This window comes from Heterocephalus glaber, unplaced genomic scaffold (assembly GCF_053883595.1).
Source record: "Heterocephalus glaber isolate CG9 unplaced genomic scaffold, H.glaber_assembly_v1.0 deba00001460, whole genome shotgun sequence".
NCBI classification, from domain to species: domain Eukaryota; kingdom Metazoa; phylum Chordata; class Mammalia; order Rodentia; family Bathyergidae; genus Heterocephalus; species Heterocephalus glaber.
Genome location: NW_028258307.1, coordinates 2,971,889 through 2,997,919, shown reverse-complemented (window position 1 = coordinate 2,997,919; position 26,031 = coordinate 2,971,889). Strand labels below are relative to the sequence as shown.

Here is a 26,031-nt window from a genome sequence, read left to right as displayed (position 1 = left end):
CCCTCCCCCCAGATGAATAAGGCATTCTATTAGCCGCTAAATATCAACAGAGCCTACTACATAAGCCTCTGGGCAAATAAACTACACACTAGATCTCCCAGAGCGGGTCTCAGTGTTTTATACAGCAGTGTTCTATAAAATTTATATGCAATTTTTTAAAAAATCCATATGCACTTATATTATTTGGAAGCAAAATTAGATCCATCTGTAAGTTAATGCTACAGTCTTGGGAAAAGTCAGTCTGAAATAAACTTCTAGGTGGCTTGTCTTTTTTTTTCAAGGAAAAGGCCTGCTTTAAAGCTAGCTCTGGGGATGGAGGGGCCTCCTATGGCCGCACGACACTGTCTCATTGCACCTAAGAGTCAGTCTGTCACAGCGTGGCTTGTCTACTCGGAGGGACCAAAACTACTAAAATATACAACTGGGTTTGCGGCAGTTAAACCAAGACCACCAGTATATTAAATACACTTATTTATATGATCTTTGAATATTTGTTTGCATATACTAGAAAACAGTTTCTTTGCTGGCATCCTATTGAATACACAATCACAAATAAAGTCAAAATACTAGATCTGGCCCCGTGTGGTGGCGCACACCTGTAATCCCAGCCCTCACAAGGCTGAGGCAGGAGGATCGCTATGAGTTCCAGGTCAGCCTGAACTACACAGTGAGAGCCTGTCTGAAAAGCAAAAACAAAACACTGGATGGACTGCACCAGCACTAGCACTCACAGAGAGACACAGAGGTGGGGCCCGGCCACACTGTCTGCCTATCTTGCGTATAACACAATCCCAGCCAGCAGATTTTCTTTCTAAACTGGAAAAGATCAACAGACACCGACCATATAACACAGAAGCTAGGAGATATATTCTTGGGGCAAAGCCACATCATAAAACTCCAAACCAGGGGTGCCAGCACATGCTGCAATCCCAGGTACTCAGGAGGCTGGGGTGGGGGATCCGAGCTGGAGGCCAGCCAGGGCTACAGAGTGAGCTTCCATCTCAAAAAATAAATAAAATAAAACCCTACAGCAGAACATCACTCCCCATTCACTACCAATGGCTCTGCGTATCCGAGCCGGGGCCTCCACTCTAGGCCACCGCCTGTTGCTCTGTGGTTTTCCACTATAGATGGCTTTACATTTTTAAATGGTTTTTTTTAAGAACCAAAAGAAGGGTATTATTTCTTGACATGTGATACATACAAACTACATTAACTACATTGCAATTGGAGGGTCCACGAATAATGTCCAGCTAGACCGCAGCCTGGCCCGCTGGCTTACGACTGCTCTGCACCCCATCTGTCCACTGTCCTGGCAACAAGCCCCTCGTCCCTGCTGCCCCGAGGCAGCCCGCGCCGCCCCGCCGCCCTGCACCTCTTGGGGACGTCGATGTTCCTGGAGACGGGTCTGTAGGCCGGCTCCGGGGCTCTGCGCTCCGGGGAACCCAAGGCCTCCAGCTCCGCCGGCCACACTTCCTCCGCCTTGCAGCAGATCTGCAACTTCCGGTCCAGCAGCCACACTATCACCTTGTCCTCCGCCCAGCTGTGCTGCTCCACCAGTCCCGTGCACTCCCGTCCCCCGTACCAAACGCAGACCTGCGGGGGACACAGCCCGGGTCAGCAAGCGGCAGCTCACCCCCAGTCCGGCGGCAGGTGGGGTCTGCGATGCACCATGTTCACTGCCTCGCTGGTCTAAAAGTCATGGTGCTGCAATCCACATGGCCCCTGGGTGACAGTTTCAGCAGGCCAGAGGCCACGGGACTGGGTTACTCATCTCTGGAGCGGTTTAGGCAAGAAAGTGCGGCTGCTCTGAAAGCAAGCTGAGCCCTCCCTTTCTCCGTCCGTCTTCTTGGCCTCCACCCTCCCGCCATGGGTCGCTGTCCCACTCAGGCCCCACCTGATGCCAGTGCCGCACTCCTGGACCTCCCAGCTGTTGCCCACCATGACCCACTGAATTCCCCGAACTCCAGTGTTCTGCGAGAGCAGCTGTAAACAGACTAGGACAGAGCAGATGCTCCCAGGCACCTGCTGCCCACTGAGCACCCAGGCGAGCCACACTGGGTCAGTTCTTCCCCAAACAGGTCCCTGTGAACTCTAGACTGGAAGACAGTGAAGCCACCAGCAGCTTCGATCCCCTGGGATCTGTGCTTCCACCCTCCCACCTGGCCCAGGCCCCTTCGGAGTCCTCCTCGCTGGCTGGTGCCCAGTTCATGCCCAGAACTGCCCACACCTGGCATTTTACCTCCAGGGACTGAGTCTCCTGGGGGAGAAGCTGGCAGGCCGGCCTATCCCACTGGCAGCTGCCTGACCTCATGGGAAGAAGGCCAGGGGGCACCAATCCAGCAGGGAAACAGAGGCAGAGTCTCCACTTAGGGGCCGAGAGACCGAGAAGCCCAGGCATCTGGCTGCAATGATAATATCAGGCCCAGGGGACACTGAAGGCCAAACTGAATTCGGAAGACACAAACCTCTTCATGCCCTGCAGCATTTGAAGCTAATTCTAAGGAGAAATCTGGCCCCTAGAAGCCCAAGATCCTTTTCCCTTGTTTTGTAAAAGTGCGAAAGCAGGCAGATTACAAGCCACTGAGTGGAGGCCAAGCTTCGAGGGGAACTGCTAAGCACCCCAGAATACCTGGCCACTCCCTCCTCCAAATGACACCATGGTGGAGAAGCGCTGGGTCTGAAACAACGGGGCGTTCTCCACCCAGAGCCAGAGTCCCCGGGTGGAGGAAAGGGCCTCACTCAGCTCCCTGTCAGAGGGTTTCTGGCCTGGCTCTCAGGCTCGCCTGGATCAACTCACCTTCTGGCCGGGCTGAAAGGGCGCCTGCTGGAGGCCTGCAGCGCCCAGAGCCTGGAGGAGTTCCCTGGGCCGCTCCCGACTCACAGGGTCCTTGCAGGCCAGCACAGGCTCTGGGGCGGTACCCTCCGACAGCTCCACCTGAGGCTCCGAGGGCACCACGGTCCCTGAGGACCCCTCCGAGGTGCTGGGGCCCAGCACCCGGGCTCCCAGGAGCGACCGTTTGCCCAGGCGTCGGGACAGCACGCTGGCCATGCTGCTGCGTCTCCTGAGGAGGCAAAGGGGACAGTGAGTCTTCACCCAGCATCCAAAGGAAGTGGAGACTCTTCCCACCATGCCACGGAGCATGGTCAAAATGAACAGAACATTTAAAAGTGATATTTATCAATTTTTGTTCTTACAAAATGTATACCACTCCCAGGAGGGCATGAAGAAAATACTGATCAGCACAAAGAAAAGTAAGTCACTCAGGAACCTGGTTCCCAACATGATCTTTTTTTCTGAATAGCGTTTTCTGCTCTTTCTTCCTTACTGGTACTTACACACCTTGATTTCTATAAAAATGGGATCAGGGGTTGGCAAACTAAATCTTCCCTTAATTTATGGGCTGTGTCTACTGTATCATTAAATGTTATCCTCTGCAAACACACCCACGCAGTATTTTCTTAGGCAGATCCAACCACTGCTAATTTAACAAATCTGTGGTCCATGAAAGCCACATAGGACGCACTATTGTCCAAACCTCTCTGAGCTAAATCTCGGCTCCCATGCCTATCCATGTGCTGCTGTGGGTGAGGCTCCCAGCAGGAAGACATCCGGCAGACACGTAGATTCCTGAGCTGAGCTGGCTCCAAAGGTACAGAGAGCCTTAGAAATGAACCAGTACTACTCTGCTCACCTCACCCCTGCTCATGGTGACAAAGGAGGTTGGTCCAGAGCCTGACAGAGCAGATCCCTTCAGGTGACCCCACTGACCCTGGCCCTGTTCCCGGGCCTGTCTGTTGGTGGGAGAAGGACCAGCTCCCAGTCAGCTCACTCTGCCCTCCTCCCAGCCACTCGGGGACGAACTTCCTCCCGTCTCGGTCCCCAAGCACACTGCTGCTCTCTGTTGCTATAGGTCCTCTGTCCCCCCCCATTTGTGTATTCAGCTGGTATTTAGTTGAGGAATGGGTGTATGCAGAGTACCCCACAGTGGCATGGTGCTGTGGCTGGTATAGAATACCAGGGTTTTCAGACCTCAATGCCAATTGCTGCTTCCCCAGTCTGGGAGGCCCCACCAGGCTAACTCCACTTGTCCACAACTCATGTCCGAAAAATACAGTATATGTTTACATTTTTAAAAATTATCACAGTAAAAGATGCACTGCCATTAATCTCCCTCAACATGCTCCCCCTTCCTTGCAACACACTTATCCCATTGTTCTTGCCACTTTCTGAAGCAGTTCTGCAAGTCTTCTTTCATGAGTGTCTTTAGTTGCACTGTCCTGGCTGCCTCAATGTCCTGAATCAATTCAAAACATTGACCTTTCCTGGTCATTTTGACTTTGGGGAAGAGCCAGAAGTTGCACAGTGCCAGATCCTGTGAATGAGGACACACTGTCATGTTTTCCCAGCCTGCCTTTCCATTGGATGGCACTTGGTGGTAAGTGACCTGCTCACAGTATTTTTGATCCACATACTCCTGAAAGAAGACTTCCAGAACTGCTTCAGAAAGTGGCCAGAATGATGGGATAAGAGTATGCAAAGCAAGGAGACATGTTTTGAGCGGGATTCACAATGTGTCTTTTACTGTAATAATTTTTAAAATTTAAACATTGACCTTTTTTTTTAATACACCCTGTATTAGGCTCAGCCTCTCAAGGACAGGCTGCTCAGTCACATTCCTCCACATTCCTCCTCCCTCCCACCTTCCCTGGCCCCACTTCCATAGAGTGCAAGCTTTCTTTAAACAGCTCCCTAAACCTGCTTCACTTTCTACCCTGGTCCAAAAGGACCTCAGGGCTTGTTTGGGTCCCACACAATCTCCACATCTTCTGATTCCTGGCCTCTTTCCCAACTAGTCAGGCAAGTTCTGCTAGCAAGCATCTTTATAATAACAAACGGAGAATGGCAAAAATAACTAAAGTATAATAAGAAAGTTGCAAAAATACTGGGTAAACTGCCGGCTGTTTTCCCCAGCGTTTTACCCAGGGCCCCAGGGCTGGAATCTGAGTGGGAGCAAAGGACGTATCGGGAAAAGCTGGGACTCACAACATGCAGTGCTCATTTAGGGGGTTGGTGGCTTTACCCCCAATCACGCTGTCTCTGAATCCTTCACTATTGCCAACAAAAAGGAAGAAAAATGCAAGGAATAAATTTCTTATCACCACAGGGGCAGGAATCCAGATCTAAGCAAAATAGGATTTACATTTCAGTCCCCAGGACTGGTCGCCACTCAGTGGTAAAGTGCTGACTCCCTGTGCAGGACCCTGGGTTCAATCCCAAAGCCACAAAACAAACCAAACGCTGATAGGAGCTGGAGGAGAGGCGCGATGCCATTTATGGACATGAGGTGGCAGTACTGAGCCAGAGAAACAGCCAACTTCTGTTCTTGGCAAAAATCCGAGCGGCCACCCCCACTTTCCAAAGCAGGAAGTTTGGGGTTTCTACCACTGAAAATGAACACAGGGTAGCATTTCCAAAATTCCTGGGTTTCTAGGCTCCAGACAGCGCCTGAGATATTCAGCCAACAAACTCCCACCATGTTTTTGTTAGCTTCTTTCTTTTTTACTTGACTTTGTTGGTGAGCCTGCACCTTTGAAAGCCTGCTAGATTTGCGAAGTGAGCAAACCTGCCACTTCCAGTTTGTTCCCCCAACTCAGCTTTGCCCATGCTGTCGACTCTTCCTCCTGAATTCCACTTGAAAATACAGTTTATTAGGGGTTTTATTTATAGTACTCCTAAATCTTAATTTTTAAAAGCAGAAGAGAAAGAAGGAAGGGAAACTGCCTTTATTATATGCCTCCCAGGCACCAGTGTTCATAGATTGTATCTCATTTAACCCTCAGAACAACTTGAGATAAATATGGTCTTTGATTTCTGATAAGGCCACTGAGTTGCAGAGGAATCCGATTACAGAGGCCATGGGACTTCAGAATTTGCAGACGTAGCTCTGAACTCACATCTACACGAGGTCCAAGGTCACAATCCTGCCACTAATCCAGCAAGTGTGAGATCTCTCAACTCAGTTCAGCGAGTTTTTTCCCTGTCAGTGAACCTGGATAGAGAAAAACTGGCCCCTGACCCTCAGTCCAGATTTCCACTTCCCCACACATTTCCCTCCATGGACATCTCCTTCTCACTTGCCTCTTGGCCTCCTTCTTACAAAATAAAGGTCAGTGCATTAGCCTGACCTTGTTTACTGCTCCAATTCGCTGTTAATCATTTAGCGGTCAGGTTTACAAAGACCTTTATACACACACTGCCCTCCAGGAGTGCCCAAAGGGGTAAAGGGAACCCTCAGCCAGGTTTACACTGGTGCTGGAGCGTATGGCACGGAAGCGGGCACTGTGAGTGTAGGCCAAGGCAGCACCGCCAGGGCTCCTGAGCATTTCTCCTGTGCATCCACAGCCCCAGTCTGCTCCCGTGGCCCTGGCCCTGTAGGCAGCACAATAGCCAAGAGGCCTCGGGCACCCGGAACACTGGCAAAGGTCACCGGATGGGCAGGTGGAGGAGAAAGGTTGATGCTCGCTCCACTTTCCAGGCCCACTATGGTCTTGCACCTGGACGGCTTAACCTCTGCTTCCAGTCTGGCCCCTGTCAGTTTCTCTCACAGGAGCAAATAATGGTTCATATCCCAGCCATCAAAGAGTGTGCCATGTGGCTCTGTAGCAGCCAAAAGAAATTAAGAAACCACTATTTCAGGGCAACAATAACAGTATTTCACCACGGAGCCAAATGTTGCTTTGCAATTTTATATTCGCAACTTAACAGAATTTCTCGAGTACACGTAAACTCATGCTTTGGGCACATCAGTACAGATTCAAGCATTATGCATCTCCCCCCAACACTGTCACCCATACAAGGGGTGGGCCACCCGAGAATATGTATTTTGGTCAGTGTCCAAAAAGGGTTAGTCCTTGTCACGCTCAGCAAACAGCTCCTGATGTGCTAATGGGCCTTAATGAGGACGTCTGCCATCAGTTAAGCAACTGGAATGGACACAAGACTAAAACAAACCCGCTCTGCTGTTCAGAGTGGCAAAGTGCTATTTGGCCTGTGATAGTTGCTGGACAACTGCATGTCCCTGTGCTCACACACACGTGCACACTTTTGCACACGATGGTTGCTATCTCCTACCACCCAGAGACACTGCAGCAAGCCATGACATCACCCAGCGGCACTTCTAGGACACAGGTCATAAGTCAGAGTGATCTGTTACACAATTAATGCTTTTTCAAAAGTTAAGGAGGGTAAAAATAAATAAATAAATAAATAAATGAAAAGTTAAGGAGGGTGAAGTTTGGAGCAAGATTCCTATTTGCAAAAGCTTGGGTGCTTGCTACACCTCTCTAATGAATACTTGAAGGATCAAAGAAGTGATACCCACCCTCTAGCAAGGGCTTCTGCTAAACCTCAGCTTTCTGTGTATTTTAAGATCTCTACTGGGAAAAAAAAAAATCTCTACTGGGTACCAATGTATAGAACAGTTTCCATTTTTAGTTCTTGCTTACCCTTTTTGGTCTTTTATCAGAAAGTTACCAGTTTTTTCTCTTAAATCTATGTTGTAACTTAAATTTCTTTTCACTGTCATGTTCTAGACTCAATCAAAGGCCAAAAAGGTAGCAGGGAACCACGTTTCTTATTTTAAAATAGCACTCCATGGGGAACAAGATTCCCAAACAATTCACTTAGCAGTTCTCAGCCGGTATCTCTATTGCTAGGTGGCAGGTATACTTGCGGGCATATTTATGGTTATGAGCAACTACGTCTGTAGTCCTTCTGGTTTGCATGTCACCATTTGAACCCTGGCAGAAGCAAGCTGTCACTGCTACCTGGTCATTCTCAAGACTTTTTTCCCCTCCCATCCCCTCGGGGCGGCTTCCCAGGGAAAGTAAGATACAGCTTCCTAGGCACACAGACCTTTTCTTCCAAAACAGACGAAAACCTCCTCTAGCTTTGGTTAGCAACTCCAGTGATAGCATCCTAGACTCTAAGCTAAATCTTCTAAATCTCTGAATATTTATGTCAAGTCCTTTTCCACCATTTAAAAAATAGGTGTGGTGTGTATTCAAGATTTTATAAAGCTTGAGCTACATGGCACTGAGCATATTAGTGATCAGTATTTCAAATCAGCTAGCCAGTCAGTGACAATTTTGATTCCCCATTATTGTCTTTTGCTGGAGGCTTTTTTGAAACCAGATTATACCACATCAGAGTGCCACAGTTTAGACCACTAGTGAAATTAGAATAATCAGGACTGTCAGGGACCCAAAAGATCATAATCCAACCCCCTTTCGAGGCTGGCACCCTCTCTAGCAAACCCTGTAACTGAGCACCCTGCCTCCTCCCTGGTGAGTAATAGATGCAATGGGGTAATGGAGGGAAAGAATACAGCCCCAAATAACTGCTAATTTCATGTTCCAGCAGATGGGCCCAGAAACAGGCTTCCTGATCTGGTTAGAGTGAATTCTCTCCAGCAAATAATAAATGATCCTGATCAACAAATGCTTCTCCCTCAGTCGAGTAATAAGAACTGTTTCTGTCTACAACGTGGCAGGAAAGCAAAGCACTCACACAGTTCCACTCTACTTCCTTCACACCTAGCTCCCCACTCACTTTCAAAACCTCGGTGACCTTTATGACCACCCTGCTTAACTTAGCTGTATCAATAAAATAATTCTTAGGCACTCAGGTGGGGCTCATGGACCTATAACTATTTCTACTGCAGATTAAGAACTCCTAATCTAAATTTCCAAAATGCTCCAAAATTTGAAACTTTGTGAGTGAGCGGCTACCTGATGCCGCAAGTGAGACATCTTAAGAAAGGTCACAGTCAAAACGCAGGTGGGCTAAAATACTGTATCTTCAGGCCACGGGTATGATGTGTATACGAAACATAAATGAATTCTGTGTTTAGACTTGAGTTCCACCCCCAAGATATCTTGTTATGCATATGCAAATATAGAAAAAAATCCAAAATCCAATATTCTTCTGGTCCCTGGCATTTCAGAGAAGGGTCCTGCAGGACCAACAGAGCCACATTTTCTTAGATAGTGAGCCTTGTCGCGCAGAGAGCAGCCTCCTTTATCCCACCTAGATTTATGATTTTAAGCAGGTGGTCTTCCCAGAGCCAGGAGCACCCCAGATTCATGGAAAATGAAGACAGGTGGCAGAAGTCAGGAGGCGTTTAAGCAGCGTCAAACTCAGTTCTGAGAGCGTTTCTTCTTCAGACCAGACAGACGTCTGGGTGATCCGCGAAGGCAGGTCCGAGCACCTCAAGGTGCTGTGTGCGGGGAAGCTGTCCAGCGTGGTCTGCGTGGAGCACGGGGCGGGCCGAGCGTGCTTGCAGGGGGCAGGGGGAGGGGAGTGGTTAGACCTGACTCAAACTGCCGGAGGAGCAGCTACGTGAGCGCGAGCCTTCCCGGCCGGCCGGCTGACAGGATGGTGCTGACTTGGCAATTCTCCCCAGAGCTGGCGGGGCGGGGCGGGGCGGGGCGGGGCGGGGCGGGGCGGGGCCTGGGAGAAGCAACAGTTGCTTCCAGCCGCTTTCAGGGGAGGCTCGTAAAAGACCAGAACCTGCATTCAAGGAATGCCTGAAGGGTACTTGGCTTTACCCTCGTTTTCATGCACACCTTTGGGGGCCTCTTTTCTTTCCTGACTTCCTAGCAACTTAATAAAATATAGGGGGAAAACATTATTCCCGGTTTATAGCTGAGGAAACTGAGGTCCATCAAGAAAGCCACTTACTTGCCCAAAATCACAAAGAGAGCGAGCAGTGGGGGTGACAGCTTTCCTGGCTCTCTGGTCCGGTTCTGCCTTCTCCAGGAGAACATGGTGGAGGGTTCAGAATTTGGGGGGTTGGGGGCCTCCAGGAAGGAGTGTGCATTTCACCAGGTGGAAGGGATCTACTAGAAGGGCTTCCAGGAACGACAAGCAAAGCTGGCAACAAAAGGCTGCCACCCCATAAATATAATCCAGGGACATGGACCGGTAACAGGCAGGCCAGTTAGCACTGGGCCTTGAAACGGAAGGCCACACCATATGGACCCCAAGGTGTCAATCCCAGGACCTGACAAAAAGGGTTACTCATGTTCCCCTCCTTGGAGAAGGCAGAGGGACAGAGGCTCTGCTTTGTATCGCTTTTGTATCTAAGTGATTCGAGTGGAAACACAATGTGGAACTCCACAGTCATTTGAACCAACACCCACATGCCCTGCTGACGCTGAGCACTGCTGTGGACAGTGAATGGTTAAAGCGGAAAACGGGCTGGGAGCTCAGGCGTCACTGAAGCAGAGTTGCCACATCCCCAACAAGGGACAAGGCCAAACCACCAGGCAGGGGGGCTGGAGGGCGAAGGCCACCTGGAAACTCTGCTGGCTGGAATCGAACAAGTATCATTCCTTCCTTGTGGTAGACAATCAGGGGATCCAGGGCTGCAGGTGCCCAAGAAAAGTGTTGCCCGGTTGGGGGTGAAGACAGGGACAAAGTGAGCCAGGAACCAAAGGGAATTAATTGCTCTGTCTGGCTGGAAAGGGAGGCACCGACTACCACAGATCATTTTTTCCTTCTATTCTGGCTCCCTAAGAAACTACCCATGCTTTCTGCATCAGGATGAGGGCTGCACCCCAGTTCATCATGCTACCACCCTCTGCTGGGAACTCCACTCTGCTGTCCAGGGAGGGGGTGTCCCCAAGACCCTAAAACTGGCTCATCAGAATGGACACCAACATGTCCAGGAGAGGCTGGGCAGAGGTACCTGACACAGGGCAATGGCCAGGGATACAGCAAAGCCTGCACCTAGAAGTACAGCCAGTCACTCCCACCAGGGTGGCTTGGGACAACTGCCAGCACCTCAGAGCCTCTGTTTCTGCCCCACAGGTGGGAAGATGAGGACCAAGGACCTCACAGGGCCACAGTATGGCTACCACCTGCACTGCACAGTGCCCCCGTCTCAAAGGAAGGAACGGAGGTGCCCCCCCCCCACCGCACACTCCTACATCAGAACATGAGGGACGCTGAATGCTTAGCAGCCACCGTCCAGATAACATCCAGGAATCGAGGCTGTTCCAGGATATCCCACTAGAACTTATAACACAACTACTGACTAATGGAAACGCACAAGTTGGCCGTGGGTAACCCACTAATTAACTGAAATCACAACGCTGATCTCAGCAAGATAGGAGAACCAAGAAATCGAACCTGTTCCATCTAGAGAGAGGCTGCTGGCCGGAATGAACCACCCCCATGGCACAGTGCTCAGAGCTCAATGCCAAGCCAGGCAGCTTTGCCCCTGGAGCCCTGAGCCAGTGACTGACCCCTGGTTACCTCACTCGCAGCTACAGGGGTGCCAGCCTGCACTGCTCCCAGTGCTTACAGCTCAGTCCTGGTGCTCCACCTGGGATCACTCAAGACCAAACCTCCCTTGAAGTGAGCCACGGGCAGACTCTGGAGGCAGATCCAGGCCAGGCTGGTGCAGACCCACACAAGCCCAGGGAAAGGGGTGCTGCAGAGTACAACCCCTGCTGGTAGGCGGCACATGGGCCCAGCTCCTGCTGATGCATTGAGCAGAATGTTAAGTAGTTGAAGGTTCAGTGCCAGGCATCACAGCCCAAATCTATAATTCCAGCACTTGGGAGGCTGAGGCAAGACAACCACTCTGAGTTCGAGGCCAGCCATTGTAGCCCAAACTACAGAGCAAGATGAGAGAGAGAGAGAGAGAGAGAGAGAGAGAGAGAGAGAGAGAGAGGAAGGAAGGTTCAGACTCTGGCCTTCATTGAGTGTAAAAGCACTTAATGTGCTTGGGGATGACATTCATACATTCATACTATGCAATGAGATGAATGAATGGGCATTTGCCTCTTTGAGAAAAATGCAAAAATCATTCAGCAGTCTGACACCAAAGCCTGGTAAAAGAATAATTTTTAGAATTAAGCTTGTAAATCTGGGTAAATATCCATGTTAACTTTTTAAAACTTTTTTGACGTAAGTTGAGTTGAAATGAAAAATGTTAAAAGTATACCCAAAAAACCTGAGTTTCTGAAGCTTAAGGGAGACAGATATATTTCCCCTAAAAACAGCAGAAAGTCAGCCTAAGAGAATGGAAGAGTCTCTTGCTCAGGGAAGATTCAAATACAAAGCGGAAAGTGACCAGAGCTGGGAAGGAGCTGATCCACAGCACTCACCACCAAGAAAGAACCTGAAGTGAGCTTTACCCGTCGGCAGCCATCTCAGGAATCTTTAGGACCCAACAGTGTGGGCCTAAGGATGAGTTCAAAGACTACACAAAGATGGAAAAACAGGCTGAGTGAGTGACCCTCCCAGTCCTAGCTCCACACGTCCCGTCTTGGATGTTTGTCCTAAAATGGACAGAGTGACACTGATCAGTTTCCACAGAACAAAATGAATGTGGATCAGTCATAGAGGGGAGATGGCCCATACTCATTGAGTTTTGGGAAAAGTGAGAAAGGAAACTGGAACCCCTGTCAGCCCTGGGAAGGACAATCAAGGACACCATATCAAGCCTTGCACCAGTACTGGACAGCAGAGACAGCTGTACTCTGTGCAGGGCTAGCAGAAGACCGGAATCTTTTGTTTCTTTGTTTTTTGCAGTGCCGGGGATGGAACCTAGGGCCTTGCACATGTTAAGCAAGCGCTCTACCACTGAGCTATGTCCCCAGCCCAAGACTAGAACCTTTTCAAGAAAAAGCAGTGGGATGTTCTCAGGGAATAAAATCACATCTACTTTGTTAAAACTGTTACAGAATACAGGCCGGGGATTTAGCTCAGTGGTTTCACCACCTGCTACACAAACGCAAGGACCCGAGTTCGATCCCCCGTACCAAAAAAAAAAAAAAAAAAAACTGTTACAGAATAAAGAGACAAGGGCATGACAGGAAACCTTACATGGAATCCAGTGTTTCAAAGACTACGCTTGTTCATTAATACTCTAGTAGTTCTCACTGGTCAAAGACTTATGTGCCAGTCACCCACTGCGAATTTCACAGGATGCACCTCATTTAGTGCCCTCCAAGTAAACCATGAGATAAGCACCACTACCATCCCCATCTTACAAATAAGCAAATAGTGGGCCGGGGATTTAGCTCAGTGGTTTCTGCCGCCTGCTGCCCAAGCGCAAGGACCCGAGTTCGATCCCCAGTACCAAAAACAAAAAAAAACAAACAAATAAGCAAACAGAGACTCAAGGAAGTTGAGTAATTGTCCAAAGCCACAGAGATAGAAAGTGATGGAACTCAGATTCGAACTCCGATGTGTCTGATCCCACAGTTATGTGCTCTGCCCAGTACAGCCAGGGAAATCAAGGCTGTCACCAGGCTGGACTGCATGACCTCGTAAGGGTCCCTGTTACCAAAACACTGAGTCCAGGAAAGGTTCATGTGGCAGGCACTGGTGGTTGTGGCACGAAAGGGGAAATGAGACAGTACTAAGCCTGAGGATCCCCGGTACCTGGGGCTACAGCCATTATTTCACCCCTTATACGTGTCCCAAAGAGCACACAGTGAAACCATGTGAGTCGCCAATGAGCCTTCCCCATAAGCTGACCTTGGCAATGTCCACACCACTCTGTGACTCACTTTCCTTGCATGTAAAATGATAAAAATATTGGTTCCTCTCCCAAAGGGCAGCTCAAGGCTTTAGTGAGGCAAAGACTTTTTTTTTTAAGTGCCCTGGTTTTAAAGAGTCATCAAGCTTCTCTTTCTAGAGATGCTAATCATCCAGATCAGAGAGAGGAAGTAGAAGGAAAGAAAGTAATGAAAAAATCCACATCGGACACGGAACAGAGTTCAGGATAAATATTAGCCTAAAACAACAGACACCAAAGCCCAGCTAGTGATGAAAAAACAAAGCTATGGGTGAATTACAGGGAAGAGCTTGCACAGATGTTGGGAGGCATAGTGCATGTTCAGATCCAAGGAAAGAGGGCTTTTCGAGAGCTCTGTGGTGACATCAGACCCAGTCCGGAGACCTCTGGGTCACGGTGGGTCACCGTGGGTCAGGTGCCCACTCTGATCGCAAAGGCCGAAAAGAAAACAAAAGACATTTCACCCAGCACTGCTGCAAAAGTAAAAAACCCACAAACAAACACATTGCCCAGCCCCCTACAAAATCAGAAAATCGTCTGCCCTGCCAACAGCAGTCTCTGCCCATCAAGAAAGATGAGCTGCAAAGCCAGAGTTTGGGCACCCTGCACCTGCCGCGTGACAGGAGGGTAAGCTAAGAAGACCTGTCCTTCGGGCCCAGAAGGTCAAGGCCAGGAGGGCCCTGAAAGAAGCTACACAGTGGACAGTGGACAAGAGGATGAGAGGAGGGAACGCTGACTCGGCTGCCAAATCCTGAAAGGAGAGAGGGAGGCCCTGCTAACACTTGCAGGACTCCGGAGGAGGAGCTGCCTGCAAACCCCAAAGAAGGCAATGGAAATGAATGCAAAATCGGGCTCTCCTGGGTCAGAACCAGAGCTGTTTCCCTGCCGTCTGCATAAGGACCTGAAAGCCTAGAATGTACAATCATTAAGGCCACAGAGGGCTCTGCTTCCTCCTAGCTAGGGAACAAGTGGCACCAACACACAGCCAGCCCCACGGCTATGTTCAACCCGGCTGGAGTTGAAGCCTCCCTGGCCACACTGGCCCAAAGCATGGTTAACCTGCATGCTTCCCGGGAGTTGTTCGAACACTGAAGACCGCCAGGAGTGAACAGAACAGAGAGGCGCAAGCCATTCTCCCCTCATTAACACAGCAGGGCTCTAGGGCTCTGAAACAACACTGAAGTCCTTCCCAATGCCTCCCCTTGGGCTCAAGTGTTTAAGAGACACTTTGTATTCTAAAAATGGCAAGGAGAAGACCTGCAGGTGGAGAGTGAAGTGGGTTTAGAATTTACCATTCAGAGTCCTCCATGGGCTGCTCATGCATCCTGCACCTCTTTCGGGCAGAAGTGTTATTACGCCAAAGTCCTGGAGGCAAGGAGGGACCAGACATAATTAACTACAGGACCCAGAAGAGGACTTTCCATCCCCAGCCCTTCTCGATAACCAGCACTAACCTGCAGGGACCGAGGAGGGGGCGCGGACGAGGGCAGGCACCTCACACTAAATCCTAGTCTTCAGTGACCAGATGAGTGAGCACAGCCCGATCACTTACAGTAACTCTAAGCAAAGAAGGGAGCCTAGAGTGTATCTCCATCAGAACATCCAGTTAAAGAGCCCTGCTACCCAGCCATTCCACCTTCTCAGTACCTACCAGGAGAAACCTCCCAAGTGCTGAGGCTCCGAGTGCAGTAAGGTCTCTTAGAACCGCATTTGTAACAGAAAAGGATCAGAAGTAACTGTGTCCATCAATGAGGGAAAGGTGAAGTAACTGTTTAGCCTTCTAATTCTCAGGAAGAGCAGGTAGGAACTAACGAGATCAATAAGATCAGGGCTGGGGATTTAGCTCAGTGGTTCCGACGCCTGCCTCACAAGAGTAAGGTCCCGAGTTCGATCCCTGGTACCAAAAGATCTATGAACACTGAGAAAAAGATACCCTGGCCAGGTGTGGTTGTACACCAGGAGGCTGGGGCAGGAGGACTGCTGTGACTTCAAGGCCAGACTGAGCTATATAGCGAGAGCTTGTCTCAAAAAATAAAAAAATTTAAAAAAGATATCCTGAGGTATATGTCTATATCCTGACTTTTATAAGTCCCAGAGGCACAGATATAAGTATGCAAAGCATTTGAAGAATACCAACAACCCCAGGATAGTGGTTTACTTCTGCGGAAAGGACTGGGATTAAGAGTGGTTGTCAGAGAAGATTTTTTTGCTTGCTCTGAAAGATTTCGGTTTTTTTCCCCTACAGAGAATGTGTTCATGTATTACTTACATAATGAATCATTTATCATCATTTATTAATTATAAATGAATCATTTATTATAATAATCATTTATTCATTTTGTTTTTTAAAAAATAAATAGACCCTGCTCAATACATTTCAATAATGAGTTTAGGAGCAATCTTCTACTCGAATCTGCCTGGAGTTTGCTGCGAGACAACTCAGCAAGGCAGATCTGGCTCGGATTTCCCAGCCAGCTGCAGGCTTTGCAGCACAGATCTCATTTCAGTTTTACAAGTGCAACTCTGTAACTCTGTGGACTGTTAAATTTATCTGCCAGTTTTAGGAAAGGGGGGGGCCAGAAAGAGAAAGTATGTCCCAAGGACTTCTGGTAATCCAAGGGGATGTCCTCGGAGCAATTCCAGTTCTTCCAAGCCAGCAGTGCAGCCCTCCACACAGCGCACAAACACACACACACACACAGGCACACAGCCATGCACACACGCACGCACGAGTCAGGCAGCTGTGCCCAGCCACACCTCCTCCTGGTGAGGACAAGCAGACTGTGCCGTCCACTCTTCTGTCTGGCAATCGGGATTTCCAACATCAGTCTGGATCCCTTGGGCAAATGAAAAGGAAGGATCTGAACATCTCATTAAACAAACATTAAAATATTATTATTTACTTACTGGGGCCACCCAGCCACATAGGATACTGCTTTACTTATTAATTAATTAATTTACTGTCTTACTTATTGTGGTGTTGGGGATGGAACCCCAGGGCCTCATGCATCCTAGGCAGGTGTGCACCACTGAGCTACACCCCCAGCTCTGGATACTGATTTTCAACACATACACACTAGCATCTCTTCAAAGCACTACTTACTGAGCCCTTAGAAAAACACATTTAGAATATTAAGAACCAGCAAGGCAAAACTAACCTCCAGTGATAGAAATCAGATTTATGGTACTTCCACTTGTGGTAAGGATTACTTGGAAATGGTCACAAGGAACATTTGGGGTGTTGAGTATGTTTTGTCTCCATATGCATTTGTCAAAACTGATTAAATGGCACACTTAAGATCTGAGCATTCCACTATGTGTAAAGTATGCCTCAATTAAAAAAAAAGAAAAGAAGAAAAGCCTACTCCAACACAGTTCCTCTTCCACCTGCAGCAGAACTCTGATCCATCCATCTGGACCCTGGAAGCCTCCGTTGCGCATGAGTAGCATGGTGACAGTCACCATAAAAATAGATCACAAGATTTAAATGGATGGAGAACACATGAATTTAAGAAAAGAACACAGAGAGCAATTTGTTTCACAACAGAATAAAAAGAAAAGGAGGAGAGTAGGTTTTAATTCCTCAGCCACTGTATGCGGCTGTTCTAAGAGTTTTATGGCTCAAAAGGATAGGAAAAGCAGGAAGCTATTATTTCTTACTGTATTTGTTTTAAAGTTCAGGCTGGGCGTGGTGGTGCCTATGTGTAATTCCCACACTCTGGGAGGCTGAGACAGGAGGATCAAGTTCTGGCCCAGCCTGAACAACTTAGTAATGTACTGAGACCCTGTCTCAAAATAAAAAGGGCTCAGAATGTAGCTTAGTGCAAAGGTTCTGGGTTTAATCCCTAGTACTGAAAGAAAAAAAAATAAAAAAGGCTATCAGTCTAACTTTTCCCCACACCCAGGAAAATGGTTCATGGCAGTTCAGCAAGCACCATCGATGTGACAGACTCCACGCAAGGACCAAATGATGTGGACACAAAGACGACACGGGCCACTGCCAACAAGTGTGTAAAGACCTTCTGACCTACATCTAAAAGCTAGCATGCCTTGACTCAGAGAAGACAGAGCATTTTTCTTCCCAACTACTGATTTCTCCAGTGCCAGAAGAGGAACACAAAGCTCATGGAGTCAGAAATCATCCTGTGATAATCTCCAAACCTGAGAGGAACCTCTCTCCTCTCCACAGAGCTCGCTAAGAAACTCATGCTCTGCAACTTAGCCCAAGCAGAGTCCCTAACGACAACAAAAGTAACTCCAAGACGTCAGGAAGCAGGATCTGCTCCATATTTTCTTCCAGCTTTGACAAGTCACATAGTAACTGACCTTGAGAACTGGAAGAGACTTTGGAGGTCAGCCTAATTCCTGCTCTTCTCTTCTGCAGCGTCCCTGATCAATGGCGTTCAGCATTATTTGAATACCTCCAACGGGAAGCCCACTACTTCACGGGCAGACGTGTCCACTGCCGGGCAGATCTGCCAAATAGAAAATCCCTTTGCAAGCTGAAATGAAATTTGCCAACCCAGTCTTTATGGTTAAAGGATACTTTAAAGTCCTTCAACATCAGGGCAACCATTCTACAGATGAAGAATGGGAAGCTACAGAAGATAAAGCAACTGCTTCATCCACAGGTCATAGTCCAACACCAAGAGTAAGACTGAATGTGTGTGCTCTTTCCTACACCCGATGACCATGAAAACACTTCTACTGGGTACCCCCTCCATAAGTGTACTCCAGCCATTCCTGATCCTATATCACCCTAGTCTACCTTAGTGGATCAAGTCTTGATGCTCATGTTCCTTTTAAATCATGGTGCCCCAGTGGTCCAAAGGTCACATGGTCAAGGTCATCAAGAGTAGATCCTTTGATTCTCAACTGGACTTGATTTTTTTTTGAAAGCTTCATCTCACTGAAGACTCACACTGAACTCATGAACAATGGGGGAAAAAAAATAAGACTTTCTGCCACATGGCCTCGCCTTCCACAGTGGGCCCGCACCAACCGAAAGAAGGGCCTGAGTCTTATTTTGTGGCTGCAGTGCCTAAGCCGGGACTTGAGCCAAGGCAGGTAAGTACTCAACATTAGTCACTGCGTGAATCATCTATCCCAGCCTGTCCTTGAGCAATAAGATGTGTTTAAAGTAGCAGTCTTTTCCCCCACTGGAAAATAATAAATTTATAGCATGAAAAAGAGAGAGTCACTCAGCTCAAGCCATCGAAAAGCAACTTAGTTTTAGTGTTATCAGTATGTTTCCTTCCAGTCATTTTCTATGCACATTTTTTAAACATTTGGAATGCTACTGTAGAAGAACTGTAACTTTTAACAGAAATAGTCTTCCTTATTTTTTAAATTGCTCCTAAATATTACTTTGTGTAACTTCACAACATTCCACTATAAATGAAACTTCGTAACATTCCACTATAAAGACACATCCATCGGAATTCACCTATCCAGTAACTCCAGCCCGCACCATTGGATATTGAGATTTTTACCAGTTTTTCACTAGAGTTTTTCAAAATTCTGAATGATCTGTGCATACAACATCATGTATATTTTGGATATGATCTCACCTATATGCCTGAAAAAGGATTATTAGACTTGTTAGACTGTATGAACATCTTGATATATCACAGTTCAAAACTATAAAACTAAACCACACTTTACATCTATTCCTCATGGAAATTGGGGAGGGGAGGGCTGTGAGCTACATCCCAAGCTACCCCTACTTATTTATTTAGAGACAGCGTCTCACTAAGTTGCCCAGGCTGGACTCGAACTTGCAATCCTCCTGCCTCTGCCTCCCAATTAGCTGAGATTACAGGTGTGGGCCACCATACCCGGCTTCTTTTTGTTTTTAATTTGAGGTCCTCATTCTAGATGTCTTTGGTTTATCTACTAAGCAATCCTTTTCATCTCCGTGCCACCAACAAATCAGAAAAACAAACCTTCTACATCCTCAACCACCCTAACCCTAACCCAAGCCAGGAACAGAGCCCTGTGGCACTCACTCTCTGACCTCCTTCCAGGCTTTGTGCCAGTAATTAAGAGCGTTTGCATAGGATTCTCAAATTAAATTAATAACACCACCCAGCCCATATTTTACTACTTATGATTTAATATGGGCAATCATGTCTTAAGAAGCTGTGAAATACTTCACTAAAGCCAAACATACCAGCACTGCCACATCATTCTCCTGGTTTAGTAAGCAAACCATCACATAAAACAGGAAATGGATTTAATTTGATATGATTCAGCTGACTTCTGGTTACCCTTGCATCCTATGGCCACATGTTTTTAAGAAAAATGTGTATCAACTTTAACTTTAACCTTTTTATAATGTTATAAAAAACAATACAGTGGACCCTCAAGTTATGACTGGCCTGACCTACAAACAACTTGGGTTACAACTGGAATTTTAGTTTTAACTTATGATCAAAGTCTTGCATTATGACCTGAATGCTGGCCACTTGTGCTTCCAGATGGTCTCAGATACAGATTTAACTCTTAAAGAGCTCTAGAAGGAACATTACAACATCCTTTCCTGTGTGGGGTTAACTGGGAAACCCTGAGCCAAAGTCTCTCTAGGGACATTGAGATCTGCCTGTATATAGGAGAGAGACTTCGAAGGCTGTGTAGAGGAGTCTGAGCCTTCAGTTGACCAACTTGAGTTACAACCAGCCCTAATGAATGAATGGAGTTCGTGAGCCAAGGGTGCATTGTACTTTTAAATGAATTTTGTCCTACCTGTAAAAGGCAGGGAGACTACTGGTCAGTCCCTCTCCCGTGCAGCTCACCTGGGAGGAGCTACGCATTGTGGGTTGTTATGGACTCCTGGATAAGCCTGAATGTCCTCGGCCACTGAGACTCGTCACTTCAGCTGGCCCCTACTCTTATGGAGTCATTGGCATTATCACGTGGGCTTGAGCCAGCTATTGTGTGGTCACCATGAACCTCTCGGGATTGGGCAACCAGCCCTCCTGGGGCCACCCGGGGGGAAGGAAACGAGAGAAATGGCTCCCCCTTCTCCTTGTTCTTCCTTTATGGGCTCACAGAACCAAAGCTCCTCAGAACCTAATGTCCCAAGGCAACTATGACTCACATCTCGCCAACCTGCCACCTCAACATCTTCCTCAGAGCTGCCACCAATCTCATCACCTGAGCCAGAAGTGGGAAGCAGGAGAGGACTGAGCAGCACTAGAAATCCGCCTCACTCTCCAGAACACAGGGCAAAGCCCTCTTTGGTACACACCATTCTGATCATCCCTAAAAATACTTCCCAAGTCCCAGCCAGCAGCTCCTCAGAAAGTGTGGCTCACTTGCCTAAAGCAAAGCCATGGCGCTGGGCTCCTCAGATTCCACAGTATCGCACTCCTGCCAGAATCCTCCAGGGGCAGCCCAGGGCCTGTGACAGCAACCGCACATTCTCTGGCCGGGCATCCAAGTCTCTTGAAAACTGAGGGCCGAAAAGCAACCGGACTCAGGCAGCAGAGAACTCCCGGATCGTGACAACTGGGAACTGCAGGCCTGTCTCCTTCTCAGAGGTGACAGCCACCCCTCAGCATGACAGGAGTGCCAGGTCTGACTCTTTTAAAGAGCCTCAAAGGTTTTCTAGACCATTCTCAATTTTTAAAAGCCTTTATGCTATCCACACTATAACAACATATGTAGAGGCCTAAAATATTCTGCACGTCACCCCTTCGCAAGCCCTATGCTTCCTACAACCCTTAACCACCTTTCCAACCCAATTTCTCCCTACTCTGTCACAAGGGTCCTGTGCTCCTCACACTCATATGAGCGTACTGTGTCTGTTCCTAACTCCAAGCCCTTGCACACTTGCACCTTCTCCCATGCGGCACCTAAGACACCTGAACTGTTCACCCCAGACTTGCTTCTGGCAAAGAGCTTTCCCTAGCCACACCGCACGCCACACGAACCCTCTTCAAACCCTACAGGCATTTGTTTTTCATTTCTGGCATTTAGTCATCTTGCTTTGCTCCTTTATCCAAGTCATACCTTAAATCTCCAACGAGATTAAACACTTTCTATCTCTTGAGCCCTGTGAAGGACATCTCTGCACAGGCAGTTTAATAAATGCTAACTGAATGTGCAAATTCTCTCTGTGCTTCTCAAACTGTTCGTGCACTTTGATCCATTGTTTCATTAGAGGATAACTACATGAACTCGGTGAGAGACAACAGTTGTTTTTGTTTTTGTTTTTAGACAGGATCTCACTGGGCTGCCCAGGCTGGCCTTGAACTTGCAATCTTCCTATCTCAGACTCCTAAGCATACACCACTATGCCCAGCTGACAACAGCACTTTTAATGAAAAATAATAAAATTGGCTGGAGATTTAGCTCAGTGGTCCTGTGCCTGCCTCGCAGCACAAGGTCCTGACTTTGATCCCTGGTACTGCCAAAAAATAATAATAATAATAATAATAATAATAATAATAATTAAAAATTGACAATAAAAACATTAGAGAACATGGCACCAAGCACAGGGAAGTAGTACACCATGAAATTAGATCTTTACATACATGATTGTATGTACTAGGTCATGATGTAGATTTTATTTCTTAATGTAGGTCACGGTCAGAACAGTGCAGAAAACACTGCTCTGGGATGCGTGAGCTCAACCATTGCTCTGCCCAGTTATTTTTCAGGCAGTCAAATACTTGCCATAAAGAAAAAAGTACCTGGGGCCGGGGATTTAGCTCAGTGGTTTCTCCACCTGCTGCACAAGCGCAAGAACTCGAGTTCGAGCCCCAGTACCAAAAGAAAGAAAGAAAAAAGCACCTGATCCACACCCCCTTGGGGCTCCTCCCCCAAGCCCCTTCCCCTCCCAGTTCACGGACCCTGCCCCTCATGGAAACAGGGAGGCTAAGTAACTAATTACATTCTCAGTTCATTCCGCAGCCTCCTGTGATCATCCTTCACATTCAGATGTTGCAAGTTGAGGCTTGGGGAATTTGTTCAGCAAATCACCCTAAGTCTCCCTTGCAACAAGAAAGCAGAATTCAGAGCCCGGGAAGGAGGACCTGCCCCCTTCCGGTGCGCAGGTCACCAGGCGCCTGGGGATGGGCAACCGGACCCGGCTGGGAAGGACAGAGCCCTACAGAAGTCAGTACCCGCCCCACCCCGCCCCAAGTCCCCACCCTCCTTCCTCAGGTCCCCTTGAGGCACCCTCTTCTCCCTGCATGAGTGAAACACTGGGACAAGCCTGAAGATCTTCATGGAGTCCAAAGTTCAACATGCTTCAAAGTCCAACAATATACACCTTTAGCAAATCCTATCCTGCTTCTCTCCAACCTCCAACTGCCCCCTCATACCTAGAAGAATAAATGGCCCCAGTTTCCTAGAAGCCCTGATTCTCCAGAGTTGTTTCTCCAACTTCAGGGTCAAGACCAGGCAGTGTCATGTGAATGGCAACACAAGAGGGAAAAATGACGTGGTGGTGCACGCCAGTAATCCTAGCACAGCCTCAGAAGGCTGAGGCAGGAGGACCCACACCAGTTCAAGGCCAACCTGGGCTCCATAGTGATTTTCAGGCCAGCCTGAACTATGGAACCCTGTCCCCCCTACCACCAAAAAAGGGCAAAATGAAAACCCTCTCAAGGCAGACTCTAAGTTCCACTCACATTCTCAGCTGACTCTCCGACCACGAAGACTCCCCTTCCCCTGAGTGCCTGCCTTCTCTAACACTCTACCCACCGGGGTTCCCACCAAGCTCACAGCAGCAGTTGCTGGCTCCACACCTATACTTCCATATCCTGGCAAACACAGAAACTTCTACACAGCCCAAGTGTCAATTACTTCTCTGCAAAACACACATTTCCGACTTCTCGAGTTACCAACTACAGTGGCTCCAAGGCCCTGGCGTATAATCAATTTCCACAAAGAATTAATTTCCATTCATCTCTTCCACTTCACCCTGCCCCTGTCAACAGATTATTTCAACAGTAATGTCTCTAAAACTCACCCTCTTTTCCACTTCCAATTAAATCCAGTGCGAACTCTGAGCACTCCACAAGTACAACAGCCCATGATCTCCTAAAATTGCTTTCAAAAACCTTTCCAAATACTCCTTCCTTGCAGCACACCACGGCCCCAAAACTTTAATGTCTCCCAGCACACACCAGGTGAAATGCAATTCCCCAGTCTGGTTTTCTAAGGACTCTCACAATTTCAACCATTGTTCCTCTCCTTCTTTACTTCCTACTGTTCAGGAAATAACCAAGACGGCCAGGGCCACGCTCATTCCCACTTTGTTGCACATCTCAAGGGTCTCATCTTCCACGAGCTCCGTTCTCTGAGCTCCAACAGCACCGATGTCTACACCTCCCCGGTGCCCTATCTGGAGGCACGGGGGCCTTATTTCACATGCGCCTGTCTTCCTGTGTCCTGCATGAGATGACGAGTCCCCAAGGGAATCATTTTGGGTATCTTTTGTGTTTTGTTTTGTCTTGTTTCGCAGTGCTCGGGATCAAATCCAGGCTTTGCACATGCTAGGCAAGTGTGCACCACTGCGCTACATCCCTTTCGTACCCTTCCTCGCTGCTGACCGCTTCGCTGATCCTCCTTTTGCAGCCCTTGCCACCTGTTACTTCTGTTGACTTTGGGTCCTGCCACGGAGTTCCTCTCCATATGTGTACATTATTTCCAATCCACTACACAGAGCCCCTTCACCAACTCCAACTTTTCCTTTATCTGCTATGGCCTCTGGCTCCCACTTACTCGGGCAGCTCTTAAAATCATTTCCACCTAGTGGACAGGCTTCCTGGAGCCTTAGATTTCTTGGGTACCCCTTGACATCTCCCAGCGAACCCGGCATCCTGCTGAGAACACAGCAGCTCCCAGAAGGGCCGGTGGAGGCAAACATAATTGCTCTGCCTCCAGGATCCTCCGGACTAGGACGCTCCCATCTATACAACACCCCAGGAGGGTGTCCCAAGACCTTCAGGACCTGTTGAGCGCTCACTCTGAAACCACCTGTCGCAGTCACACCTTCCTGGAAAGCAGGTGTGAAGAAAGCAGTGAAGGCCTGCAGACACCCCCAGCGCCTAGCAGGACGCAGGCCCGAGGGAGCCCTACAGAGCCCCAGAAGGGGCCGGGGCGCCCGCAAACAGGAGGCGTGGCGGTGCCCACCGCCTGGCAGGTGGGCTTCTTTAGATCTCTCAGCCGGCTCCAGTGGAAGGCACAGATCTGAACTCCGAGGCAGGGAAGGAAACGCTGCCTCTGAAATTGTCTGCACGTGCCAAACTCCCCGTCCAGGCCCCACCCGGGCACCCCCGAAGCCCAAAGGGCCACCTCCTGGCAGGGCCGAGCGCACAGGGTGAGGGCAGCCAGGCTGAAGGCACCGGGGCAGAGCAGCGGCCAAAGCGGGCTTGAGAGAGGGTGCAGGGCCAACCCGCGGGTGGAGGGTGTGTCTCGGAGTGGACAGCAGCGCTCCGGGCGTCCGGCCGGAAAGGGTCGGGGAAGGGCTAGGTTCCCGGCCAGGGTCCCTCGGAAGGGCGACTCCGACCCCGCTCAAAGTTGGGAGGGTATCGGAAGGGAGCGCGGGCGCCCGCGCGATAAACAACGCGGCGCGAGAGAGGGCAGGCGGCCACCAGGGCCCCCACCCCGGCCACCCGGCCGGCGCGGGCACCGCCACAGTGGCCCGCGCCCCGCCCGGCCCCGGTCCCGGCCCCGGCCCCGGCCCCCCACGGGCGCGCTCGGCGTGGGAAGCGCTCGGCACCCCCGGCCCGGCTGCAGCGCCGCGGCCCCCGCAGCTCACCTCCCCGCGCTCGGCTCCGGCTGCAGCTGGCGCCGCCCCGCCCGCCGCCCCCCGGCGCGGCCCGCTCGCTCCGGCCGCTCGCCCTCCCTCCCTCCGCCGGGCTCAGTTCGCGCCCACCTGGCCGGCCTCCCTCCCTCCCCGGCCCACAACGCTCACGTACGCGGCCGCGGCCACAACCCGGCCCGGATCGCGCGCCCGGGAAGGGAGCCGCCGAGCCGCCCGCCCGCCTGGGGAACACGCCCCCGCCGCCGCCCGCGCGCCCGCCCCCGCCCAGCTCCGAGACACGGGACACGCACCCCGCGTAGACAGTCGGCGCTCAATAAGGGCCCGGGCCCTCCGTGCACATGCGCACTTGAACCTGACCGCGTGGTGACCCCCCCCGCCTCCGCCCCCAAATCGGAACCCGCAGCTGCAGCCCCGAACCAGACTTCAGGGTGTGCTTTTTTTTTTTTAGCTTTTTTTTTTTTCCACTGAGCTGCAAACCCTGCCAAAGTTTCTCGCTGTTGTTTTTCCAGGCCTGGCTCTGGGACAGGCTTCTCAGAGAGAGGCCGAGCTCCCCCCAGGGTGGGAAAGGAAGCCAGAAAACTGTGGGCCGGCGTCGGGAACCAGAGCTTGGCGGGGCCACTGGGACCCTAGGCCTCGGTAGCACTGGACAGGACG

At 49.5% G+C, this 26,031-nt stretch overlaps 1 protein-coding gene across 9 annotated transcripts in view; it reads right to left on the bottom strand.

Moving 5' to 3' along the window:
• Nucleotides 1-26,031, bottom strand: part of Znf395 (zinc finger protein 395) — a 53,409-nt gene that overhangs the window by 10,905 nt on the left and 16,473 nt on the right. For 4 of the 9 annotated variants that reach the window (XM_087216750.1, XM_087216748.1, XM_021261332.2 and 1 more), the window contains 2 exons: nt 2,801-3,065; nt 1,376-1,596 (listed from right to left, as the gene is read on the bottom strand). In XM_087216750.1, coding sequence (XP_087072876.1) covers nt 1,376-1,596; nt 2,801-3,065 — 486 coding nt within the window. Of the gene's footprint in view, nt 1-1,375; nt 1,597-2,800; nt 3,066-17,924; nt 22,430-25,371; nt 25,464-25,531; nt 25,554-25,667; nt 25,688-26,031 lie in introns of those variants that run through there. The other 5 variants (XM_087216751.1, XM_004848419.3, XM_004848418.4 and 2 more) reach the window with 5 other exon arrangements.